The sequence below is a fragment of the Macrobrachium nipponense genome, chromosome 21 (assembly GCF_015104395.2).
Source record: "Macrobrachium nipponense isolate FS-2020 chromosome 21, ASM1510439v2, whole genome shotgun sequence".
Taxonomy (NCBI): Eukaryota; Metazoa; Arthropoda; class Malacostraca; order Decapoda; family Palaemonidae; genus Macrobrachium; species Macrobrachium nipponense.
Genome location: NC_087212.1, coordinates 20548817 through 20561521, shown reverse-complemented (window position 1 = coordinate 20561521; position 12705 = coordinate 20548817). Strand labels below are relative to the sequence as shown.

Here is a 12705-nt window from a genome sequence, read left to right as displayed (position 1 = left end):
TATTGCACATTGACAATCTTAAATATGCTTTACAATACACAAGGGTTTACCAGAAAAAGCCATTCCTTATACTATTTAAGCCTAAGCTTGACAGTAACCACTTTTCTGGTGATCCTGGCTATGGGTAGAGGAGCCTTGGGTTATGGAGGCTAAAGAATTCCATTTCTGGGGACAATATCCCCACCTGCACTGATTCCAGTGGGTTTTCACTCTTAGTCAAAACTCCATGGGGTTTCAAGCATTGGACAACAAGTTACGGCCAATGCTGAAGGAGGCTACAAGGTAAGGACAATATGGAGCAGGCACTAGGGTTTTACAGTGACATTTTTACAGCTCCCAAGAAATGGGTGATCTGGTGACCTGTTATAAACTCAGCCTGTTCGACATGTTGCTTCATAAAATTGCTTTCAGTACTGAAACAAATTCCTTTATTTGTCATTCCACCAAGGAAGGAAGACTGCTGGACTCTCACAACCTGAAGGATGTTTAATTTCAGTCTCGGTTCACCTGGCTTTGTATAAATACAGTAGTGTGCTCAGGTTACGAAATTAATCCTTTCCAAAGCAGCTTTTGTAACCTGATTTTTTCGTATCCAGAACTACGTTTTACATGTAAACTGCCTAATTCCTTCCAAACCCTACAAAAACACCACAGTAAATTTTATAATAAAGCTAAATTGACCAATAAACAATCAAATACAACAATTTGGACCATTCAATAGCTAACCTAACCATTACTGTACCTGTATATAAGGTGTATTATTGTACAGGGTACAAGAAATACTGTACGTACATGTACTACTTATGTAGTAAAATGTGGAACCATACTTTCGAGTGAGGCGATGTCCGAAAGTTCTTTTTGATTATCTCCATCTTCGTCTCCATAGAAAGCATCCTCTTCTTTCCGTGAACTTCAGCAACATTCTTGGGACCCATGGCTAATAACATAAGTAATTAAGTTTGCACACAACACAATAAAGTAACTTACTGTACAACGAAAGCAAAATCACTAACACAAATTTACGTCAACGAACGAAATCTAAGAGAACAAACAAACTCCACGTGTGTACGATAACGCTGCCGAAACAAAATGGTCGAGGAACTCCCTCACGTACATGCATGATGGGATAGATGCTGACCGATAGGAGAGCAGGATCTTATGGCAGTAACTAGCATCGGAACCAATGAAAGAGCGGGATGATGGTGGCAAGTCTACTGAGTTGGCGGTGCGCAACTTTTAAAATTGTTCTCAGCGGCCCGGGCGAATCTCGGATTTAACAGTACACCCTTTCACGACCTGAATTATTTTTGTACACCGAAGCAAAAAAATCTTTGTCTTTGCCTTCGTAACCTGGATTTTTCTTACGTAGGGATTCGTATGTAGGGGTATGACTGTAACCTTGCTTCGCCTAGATGCAGAAGATATATAAATTCAAGGTTCTTAACTTTGCTATGGACTGCACTCCACTTGCTTTTATTAGTGGCAGTTTGGGCTCACAGAACTAGTATAGGACAAGAGATACAGAAACACTGGCTGGTGATCACACTGCCAGTTAAAAAGCTGTACCCACATCTGTACCCTTTGATCTAACTGAGCAAAGATATGGATAAATTTACAGTAGAATTCAGCAGAGGGAGGTCACGAGCCATACATCATTAAGGACCTGCAATGGCAACGGGGTTCAATGCATCCCTTGGTTGGACAACTGCTGGGCCCTTTCTGGAGACATTATTAGTCACAAAAACATCAAACCTGTTTAAAACAACTATCAATTACAAACTGCAAGTTTGCTCTACCTAACCAGATCAACCACCTGAAAATAGCTGTGCTGATGTATTCTCAAGCCAACCTAGAACAATATGGTTATTCCAGGTCTCCACAATCCTGATGACTTACTTTGATGGCTCCAATTTGTCCACAGCAGAATCAGTTGCCACACCTCCTTCTAATACAAAACCATACATTGAGTTGCTTTTCCAGATGCAATTCCAGATTCCACAGGAACCTAGAAGTGCTAGTTTCACAGAGGTAACTCACCAAAGCCTCAGAGGTAAGAATTATACTTGATAATAAGTTGTTCTCATAGCTTGTCCATCTTTATGAGACTGGCTGCGAGATTTGCATGCACTCTGTTAGTCACGCAAGGGGCTGAGTTCTATGTTTATCTTTTGAAGGTTATTTGACTGAAAAGACGCAAAACTTCAGGAAGCCCTGATCATTCCACTGCATCCTTTATCACTCTTCCTCTTGTTTCTGACACCAGAGATGAAGAGGATAACATTCTGTTCCCAGTCTAAGCCTTTGGCTTTACCTAAGAAAGATGTAAGTTCCAAAAGTGATTCTTTAAGACTTTCTTTGCAAGGGCTATAACAGGAAACTCATATCAGAACGAATAGAATATTTTGTTGCTAGAACTGGTTCCATACAAGATATATCTACGTATTTGTATACATGTGAGATGTCGGAGATAAACATTAGCAAAAATTGATTAGCACCTCAAGGTGTAATGAGAACTAGAACTCATATCAGAACGAATAGAATATTTTGTTGCTAGAACTGAGTTCTAGTTCTCATTACACCTTGAGGTGCCAATCAATTTTTGCTAATGTTTATCTTCCGACATCTCACATTTATACAAATACGTAGATATATCTTGTATGGAACCAGGAGTAGCAACAGAGCAGGTATTACATTTGAAGGAGGACTTATGAGAAACTTCACGCTATTCTTCCTACCTCCTTTTTCTAATCCCTTCACTTATGGTATCCTTACAACTTTAGACTTTTGGGGTTACTAACTCCCACATAGATGCCTCCTTAATTATGATGAATTTGTGGTGAAAGATAACTAATCTATCTTTTTTTTAACAAAATTTCATTTTTTTTATACAAACTCTACAAGCATCTCAGCCCAATTGACTTTGCAACCAGCATTCCAGATTACATGAATAGCAAGGCAGTTACAAGCTGTGGACCTGATGTTCCAGGTGATATATGGACCATTTTTCTGCCTTTAGCGTCAAGAGACAAAAAGTATGTGTAGGCTATACCTTAGTGATAACAATAATAAAAAAAATTAACATTTTCATGATAAAATTAATTATTTGGATACTTAGCTACAGTATCTTTGCGCCACTAAGTGCGATCAGCATTTAATAATAAAACAAAATAAAGCTTGGCTAGCCCGCTAGGACTATCTTTGTAATCACCTGTTTCCCACCAGGTGGGGTTGGAATGTCAACATTCCTGTCAGAATCCTTCATTACCAGCCACTAAGATGTGGGGAGACTGGGTGGGTTTCCTCTTTAACAAAGGTAAGTATCCAAATGACTAATTTTATCATGAAAATGTTCATTCTCTGAATGAATACCTACTGCTAAAGTTAGCTGACTACCACACTGAATGAGGATGGTGGGTTAGTGCAGCCAAAGAAACAATGTTCAGCCAAGCGAACTAAAAGCTTTATAATGTGTAAAAAAGCTTCTCAACATTCCTGCCTATTGCTAAATTTGGAACCACAACAGGGTGTAAGGCCCTCACAGCAAAACTTATCAGATGTTCATAACAGGAAAAAAAGGCCTATCTCGTAGAGTACTAATGACTCCTGTGCCCGTAGCATAAGCCCATAACCAACAGTCCAAAACTAAAGAAAACTACCACCTTCACAAATGAAGGTGCACTCCTATAAAGTGGGGCCTCGATAATCGTGGGGGTTGGGGGCCACAACTACCTGCGTAAGCAAATATCCGTGTTATCACACACCTCAAAAAACCCTAGGCTATACCCACCACAACTGACACCAAAGATGTCCTACATATAAAAACTCTTATAGGCTAACTGCCTATTTTAATACAGTAGTGCCTCAGGTTACGAAACTAATCCGTTCCAAAGCGACCTTCGTAACCTGATTTTTACGTATCTAGAAATACATTTTACATGTAAATTGCCTAATTCGTTCCAAGCCCTACAAAAACACCACAGTAAATTTTATAATAAAGCTAAATTGACCAATAAGCAATGAAATACAACAATTTGGACCATTCAACACTTAACCTAACCGTTACTGTATCTGTAAATAAAGTGCATTAGTGTACAGAGTACAAGAAATAGTGTGTATACATGTACGTACGTATGTAGTAAAATGTGGAACCTTACCTTTTGAGTGAGGTGATGTCCGAAAGTGGCGAGAGAGGGGGAGGACAAGCGGCAGAAAACATGAAAACTTAACTTTACGAAACACATTAACAAATGGCAGAAAACATGAACACTAAACTTTACGAAACACATTAACAAATGGCAGAAAACATTAACACTTCTTGATTATCGTCTCCATAGAAAACATCCTCTTCTTTCCGTGAACTTCAGCAATATTCTTGGGACCCACGGCTATAACGTAAGTCATTAAGTTCACACACAACACGATAAAGTAACTTACAGTACAACGAAAGCGAAATCACTAACAGGAATTTACGTTAACAAACGAAATATATGTGAACGAACGAATTCCAGACATGTTTACGATAATGCTGCTGCAAGAAATGGTCAAGGAACGCCTTTACATAGAGGCATGATGGGACAGATGCTAACCAATAGGAGAGCAGGATCTCATGGCGGTGACTAGCATCAGGAACCAATTGGAGAGCGGGAGGATGGTGGCGAGTCTACTGAGTTGGCGGCGCACCAGTTTCAAAATGTTCTCGGCAGCCTGGGCGAATCTCAGACTTTACACCCTTTCGCAACCTGAATTATTTTTATATACAAAAGCAAAAAAATCTTAAGTCTTTGCTTTCGTAACCTGAATTTTTTGTACGTAAGGACTTTCATATGTAGAGGTTCCACTGTACTAATTTAAACACCTAATATAGTACCTTAAACTACCATATGGGTACTTAGTATTGATTGGTCCATGCTATCCTATGTAGGTTGAAGATATACATGTACTTACTGCAACTTAACATTTTAAAACTATCTATGGCTGCTCCTATTAGTAGTAGTAGAAGGGTTTTGTCATACCTAACAGAGGCATCGTTAACCGGTTATAATCGCCATTAAGAGGGCTGGCCGGTACCCCTATATATATAGGGGTATAGGGCAAAAAATGTAGTCATGATAAAATGTCGTAGTTACAGGGTAATTAGAAAACGTAACTCAATAAGCCAAAAACATTGATCTGTACAAGAAAATGCAATATTTCTTCTGTTTATCATAAATTTTGATAATTATTGTCAAACAAATTGTGAGCAATGGCATCTGTAGAGATTCCATGAGTTGCAGGAGGGAAGGTTCTCAGCTTACCATCCTTCAGTGTGAGCAGAAACATGACAGACGGTACACATTCGAGTTTCACCTCTGACATTTGCTTGCTTTACGTCTGTTTATCTTTGTTTCAGCAAGAATTTCAAAATGCCAAAGAGGAAAAGACAAGCAAAACATCTCGCTAACATACAGAAGAAAATTCGCTCTAATATGAGTTCAGAATATCATAATATCCACGATATTAACGTAGTTAGTGAAGAGAGAGAGGGAGGGCTGTGTAGTAAGGAAGCACGTCACGCAGTGCCCCAGGCTACGGTCTTTGAGCAAAGGGATCTTCATTTATGATTAATAACATAGTTTTGGTTTATTAATACCAAAAAAGGAATAAGAAATTCATAATAATCATTATTTATTAACTGTGTCTTTGTAAATAGAAAGTACACATTCGAGTTTCACCTCTGACATTCTCTTGCTTTTACATCTGTTTATCTTTGTTTTGGCAAGAATTTCATCATGCCAAAGAGGAAAAGACAAGGAAAACATCTCACTAACATGCAGAAGAAGAAAATTCGCTCTAATAAGCCAAGCTAGTGAAGGAGTGCCCCGTCTCACCTGAAGCAGTGCCCTGGGCTACGATCTATGAGCAAAGGTATCTTCATTTATGATTAAATTATGATAAATAACATAGTTTTGGTTTAATACCCAAAAAGAAATATAAAATTCATAATAATCATGATTTATTAACACTGTCTTTATAAAAATACAAAGAAAAACTTTGAACATCTGTATCTCAAAACTACACTTACTGACCTTCAAATTCTATCTTCTCCCTTAGTTTTAAAGCTATAGCATTGAAATTTGGTATATAACTTAGAAAGACATTATAGAATAATCAAATGAAGCCCTTTCTTCCAATTTTTTTTTTCAAAAATTATTTTTCCTGATTTATATGGTTTATTTTGTACTATAATGAAAAAATTCATATCTAGCAAAAAAATTTTTTTCATTTGATTGGAGGTCTTACATCGGGTCTATACATAGGACCCCCCACATTCGCGTTCTCCGGATTCGCGGATTTCTCTCGGGAACGTTTTCCCGCATTATTCGCGAAAAATTCGCACATTCGTGGTATTTTTCTATGAGAAATATCCACAAATTCCTGGGTTTTTTTTCATCAATTTCATTATAAAATGCACTTTTTGTGATAAAACTATTAAAAAACCAAGTCTGAAAATTTATAGTGGGGTTTTCTTGAATTTTAACTAACAAAATAGGCTGTTTTTAGCATTTTTATAGGGGTTCCAAACATTCGTGCGTTCTAACTATTCACGGGGGGGTCTGGTACGCATCCCCCGCGAATACGGGGGGGACCACTGTATATGGTAGTAATCCCAGATTCCCACCATAGGATATGAGTGTGTGCGATAGTGATAATGATAGTGATGATAATGATGTCTTATTTTTCTTTTTCCCCCAAAAGACTATTTCTATCAAGAGGTTCTGATCACGATGATGTATCGACTGGTCATGTGACCAGGACGTGACTACACGAAGGTGAGAGAGAGAGAGAGAGAGAGAGAGAGAGATTAATATTCTTAATCTTTTGGTTGTGAGAGATTAATATTCTTAATCTTTTTGGTTATTATTTTCATACTGACAGCCCTACCTATACTTTCCTGGTAGCACTGACATCCATGGCATTTAAGCTACGATACTGTGTGAAACAGACGGTAAAATGAATGCACTGCAATGTCTTGTAAGGAATGAGAGAATATATTTTATCTTGATATTTCATATTTATTTCACTAGGCAGTCCCCAATTATTGGTGGGGGTTCCGTTCTCGACGTGGTGCTGATAAGCAAAAATCTTCATTAACCGAAACTCGGCAATTTATGGTGCTTAGGGTGCCAAGTTTCGCCGATAACCAGTCATGGTGCCATTAATGGCACCTTTGTTAGGTATGTTATGACCCAGCACTGTAGCATAACTAATAACTACAGGACACTATCCCAATGGCGTCCTGAACTCTTCTTCGAGGCCGAGGCATCTCAAGTGTGAAAATGAGTGAAAGGGGAACCTCCTCCATGCTTGCTCTCTCTCTCTCTCTCTCTCTCTCTCTCTCTCTCTCTTCTCTCTCTCTCTCTCTCAGAATAAATCCAGAATAATTTCACTCTTTTGAGATTTAATATGTGTACTGCATATATCCTTTAATGAATTATGGACTACTGTATCAACATAAAAATTTTAAAATATACTAAAATTCCATCATCAGTTGTGTTACAATTTTTTTTATTTCTCTGATGTATGCTCTATGACAACACAATGGCAAGTGGGATTGGAAGTATCCAATAACAGAGCTTGTAGCAACTCCCTTTCTCAATGACAACATGCTGTTGGGTGGAGGGACTGACAGCAGCCAATAACAGCTCGCAACAACCCCTCCTATTTCCTTGACAACTTGCTATTGGCTGGAAGGGTGGGATTTTAACCAACCACAGATCTTGTAACTAAAGGGCTTAGCATACAGTAACAGTTGGGTTGAGTAGTATTTTTTTTTTCTATCTCTCTCTGAGATAAGAGGGATTTATTTATGCATAGTATTTAACATGTAGACAGTGGTCCCCCTATATTCGCGGGGGATGCGTACCAGAACCCCCCTGAATAGCTAGAACCTGCAAATAGTTGGAACCCCCATAAAAATGCTTAAAACCTCCTATTTTGTTAGTTAAAACTCAAGAAAAACCCACTAAAAAATTTTATACCTGGTTTTTTCAATAGTTTTATCACAAAAAGTGCATTTTATGATGAAATTGATTTTAAAAAAAAGGAACTTATAGATATTTCTCATAGAAAAATATCTCGAACAGGCAAATTTTCCACAAATAATGCGGGGAAATGTTCCAGAGAGAAATCTGCAAATGTGAGAGTCCGAGAATCCGGAGAACACGAATATGGGGTCCACTGTATTGATATTTTTGTATAGTTTTGTATAAACATGGGCAACAGAGCAGAATAGTAAAAATTTGGAGGGTTTTTTTATGAAAAGCTATATAAAAATGCAGGTTACAGTCTTTTCAAGACACCCAAAGGACACTCAAAGGATTAAACATAAGGTTTTCTTACGATTTTCTATTATTATTTCGTGTTATGATGATTTTTGGCCTATGATGCAGTGTCAGAACGGAATCAGTGTTGTAAACCAGAGACTTCCTGTACAGTTTTCAATATACCCAAACCATTGAGAGCAAGGTTTTCTTAGGATTTTTGATGATGTTACGGTTTAGAACAAATTTTGGCTTATGATGGAGCGCAAGAACACAACACCCCCTCGTAAACCAGGGTCTGCTGTAATGATGATAACGATGAAGGTGAACAGGGTCTCTCTTTGACATCCTCTTGCAGTTAAGTATATGTCTTCAGCAATTCCTCCAGGGGAAGATCCACGTCAGGAGACATCAGGGGGCGTGTTGATGTTGATGGAACAGGATGGCTAACCGCAGGCGCAGTGACAGGAGTCATGGTGACCTTGGATCCCATAACTGAAACTGTACGGTGGTGCACCCCCCAATTCATGGGGGGATGTGTGCCAGACACTCCCCCCAAAAAGTTAGGAACCCCTATAAAAATACTGAAAACACATTATTTTGTTAGTTAAAACTCAGGAAAAACCAACTAGAAATTTTTATACTTTTTTTTTTTTTTAAGTTTTATCAGAAGAAGCGCATTTAATGAGGAAATTGATTAAAAAAAATGAATTTCTAGATATTTCTTATAGGAAATTACCGCGAATAGGTGAATTTTCCACGAATAATAGGGGGAAATGTTCCTGAGAGAAATCCGCGAAAGCGTGACTCCACGAATCCGGAGAACGTGAATACGGGGGGTCCACTGTAGTTCCTGTTACTGAAGCAGTAGAGACGGTAGGCATATCAGATGCACTACGGTGCGATCAAGCCCCATAGTGATATTGATGGCTCCCCAGGAAGACCTATGGATGGCCAGAGGTTCCTAAGATCTTGAATGATCTTCCTGATATCTCCCAGACCTGAAAAATATGGGTTATCAGGGGCTACCTCCCTTTGCCCAGGGGAAGAATGCTCCCTCTTCAAGCAGATGGAAGAAGTCCTTGAGAGATCGTGATAGGCCCACAGCCCTCCGCCTGAACCACCCATTGCCAAAGCAACAGGGGAACGTGGAGGAGAAACCTCTCCCATTGATGAAATAGCAGCCAAAGGGAGTTGTATGGGAAGAGACAAGGAGCTACCCAGCATCCTCGGAGGAGAATAACCCCGAGGACAGGCGTGTAACCCTCCTGGATTTCCTCTTTCCAGTGAACCTCATCCACTGCTCCAGGGACCAAACACAATACTACGCATAAGAAGAATCAATCATAAAGCACACAAGTTTGCAATATCTCGTACAGTGTGTGGGTCTACTTCAAAGGATGAAAGAAAGTAGTTGCATTGCCGCTCTCGAACATCTGGGCTAAAGTGGGGTCTAGGCTTGGATGATTCTTGGGTTTACAGTATAAGAATAGATATTACAAAATGTGCAAAGCACAACAAAGGAAGGAAAACACCAGGATGAAGACAAGAGATAACAGCCAGTAAACATTTGGGCAGAGGAAGGTATACAAATGTGTGGGCTCTGGATGAAGGCTATAAGGCAAATAGTCACGCAACTCAGTGAAGGGAGGTGGTGAGGGTACCCCTCACCCACCCCACTGGTAGTTCCACTACCGAACAAAACTGTTGTGTAGAATAGCCGGCTTCAACTTGTGAAGAAGGTAATTCCTAAGTAAAGACCGATGATTTGTAATCATGTAGGAATAAAGAATATTTTTCAATTACCTATTAGTACAATATTTTTCTTCTGAACCACACAGGGAGCAAAAAGGGGCGGAGCAGGACTAAGTGGAATTGACCTAGGCTATCAGGTAGGCTAATGGGGGAGGAGAGGCAACACTGGAAAAGAAAAAGAAAAGACTGAGTAGGTTGATAGCATCCCATAACAAATTATCTATGTAATGTATCAGCCTCTAGCATCTTTCTATTTCAAAAAATATTAATCCTCTCATCAGATCACTCATTATCATCACATCAAGAAAACCACACTCGTACCTCAACAGCCAAGCCATCATGCACAACCGAAACATTCAGTGGGAAACAGATGATTACAGAGACAGTCCAAGCAGGTTAGTCAATTGTTATTTTGTTTTATTTTGAATGCCCATTGCACCTAATGAACTTTAACAGTAGGTAAGATTCATTCTAAATAATAAGTATTGTTTTCTCTTAAAATTTATGTAGCTGCACCATCCACAACAAGGCATTTGAAGAACCTTACAAAGAACACTTCTTAACACGACACTTTAGCTTCCTGTTAAGGCATGACTAAAGTGGATTACCCTCAATCACAGAAGTTTCAGCAATGCACAATTACTGCATTGTTTCCTCATACTCACCACAGCAACAAAATTTCAAGGCCAATGTAAAATTAATGGATTTTATCTGAATACTATTAACATAAAAACAAAATATTATCCTAAATGAAAATATGATCCAGCGTGTAATTGCAATATGTTACGAAATCTTACCATCATGCCTTCAAAAACATGAAAATAACTTACTCCTCATATCTTTTTCTTTGGGAACCTCTTTAATGCCATTACGAAGTTCTCTCAACAACAAAGTCTTGAGGTACTCAACACACAGTGGAGGTGAACCTGGATGAGTTTCAACAGCATCTTTTAAAACTTGGCCAATGAACTCTTTTGAATATTTCTGCCTCTGTAATAGCTGGACCTAAAAAGAAAAAAAAGAAAAAAAAAAGATGTTTGAATATATTAATTCTGATACAAAAAAAATGAAACTTGGGGCCCAAATATTTTCTAAAAAATCTTAATTACCTTGTTTCACAACAAACCCCTTGTTTACATGAACCCACATCCAATCTCCACAGACCCTAAGATTCCATTCTAAAAAGAGCAGATTCTATGTTCACTCATTACCTACACCATGAATTCTGGGTTCATGACAGGTAAAAGTAAGTTTAGTTATCCTAAACTTGAATAATATTAAAATTTCGTCATTTCAATATCTAAAAATATTTCTCGATGCACAAAAATTAATCCAATTTTATTAACCATTTCTATAACTGTTCCTCCATATAGAAAATAAGTGACTTTCATTTATCAGGTTGATAATCCGATAAGCACTGAAAAATTGCCGATTTTCGGTTATTGTCATGCCATCAGAATGAAACCCCCCTGTATATAAAACAATTTAATAGTCCTGTTCTCTTCTATATATATATATATATATATATATATATATATATATATATATATATATATATATATATATACATACATATATATATATATATATATACAGTTACCATCCGAGTTACGACCTAGATCCGTTCCGACCAACAGGTCGTATGTCAGAATGGTCGTTAGTCGAAAATACCAGCCAAAATGGCCGACACGTGGATTATAAGTACTGGTTAAAGTGGAAGATTATACTGTACTCGAGGACATATGATATGAATGTGTTGCATTTCTAAGTAACTTTTTCTGTTGAATAATATTATTGTGTATATACAAGCTGTTTATTTATCATTTTATGCCTTTTAGTTTCACTTTTATAATTTTATCATATATTTCTGTTGAATTAATAATATTACTGTACATATGTATATACAAGCTGTTTATTTATAATTTTTATGCTTTTTAGTTTCACTTTTATCATACTTTTTCTGTTGAATAATATTACTGTTGTACTATACGTACAAGCTGTTTATGTATTTATCATTTTTATGCCTTTTAGTTTCACTTTATCATTTTATCATAGAGATATTTTTAATATTATACTGTAGGTGCAATGTATTTAGCTTTTTTTTTCAGTTGCTTAGTTGATATACTACGTACATACATCTTAATATAATATGGTTTTAGAAATAAAATATTTATTACTGCAGTTGAATTTATTATACAAAAATACAAATGAAGATCAAAATACGAAAATAGAAAAGTTACAGTTCAAAAATAGAACATACAGTACTGTAGTACAAAATAGAAAATACATATGCATGTAAAAAAATAAGCAAAACAACACTCAAAATTAATGTTCACTGGTGCTTGGTTCGACGTCATCAACACTTTCTTCATACGCACGGTCGAAAGAAAGATCAGCTGTTAAGTCAGGCGAGGCAGGGGATGGGGAAGGGGTGGTTACTGCGCTGGCCGATGTAGGGAGGGGGTGGCTTCCATGCTGGATGAGGCGGGCTTTTGTGTTCGTTTGACAAACATGCTAAGTGTCGTTTGGATCTTCTGCTTTTTCTTTTCATCGTAGATTTCTTTGTATGGCCTCATTACTTCTTGCATAGATCTCTCTATCCGGGCAAACCGTTCAACATTCGGCGCCGTCGTAACTGTCATACCGCGCC

At 37.8% G+C, this 12705-nt stretch overlaps 1 protein-coding gene across 1 annotated transcript in view; it reads right to left on the bottom strand.

The window, feature by feature from the left end:
• Positions 1 to 12705, bottom strand: part of LOC135197829 (U3 small nucleolar RNA-associated protein 6 homolog) — a 277323-nt gene that overhangs the window by 160112 nt on the left and 104506 nt on the right. Inside the window, exon 8 of the mRNA XM_064224974.1 lies at positions 10886 to 11060. Coding sequence (XP_064081044.1) covers positions 10886 to 11060 — 175 coding nt within the window. The remainder of the gene's footprint in view (positions 1 to 10885; positions 11061 to 12705) is intronic.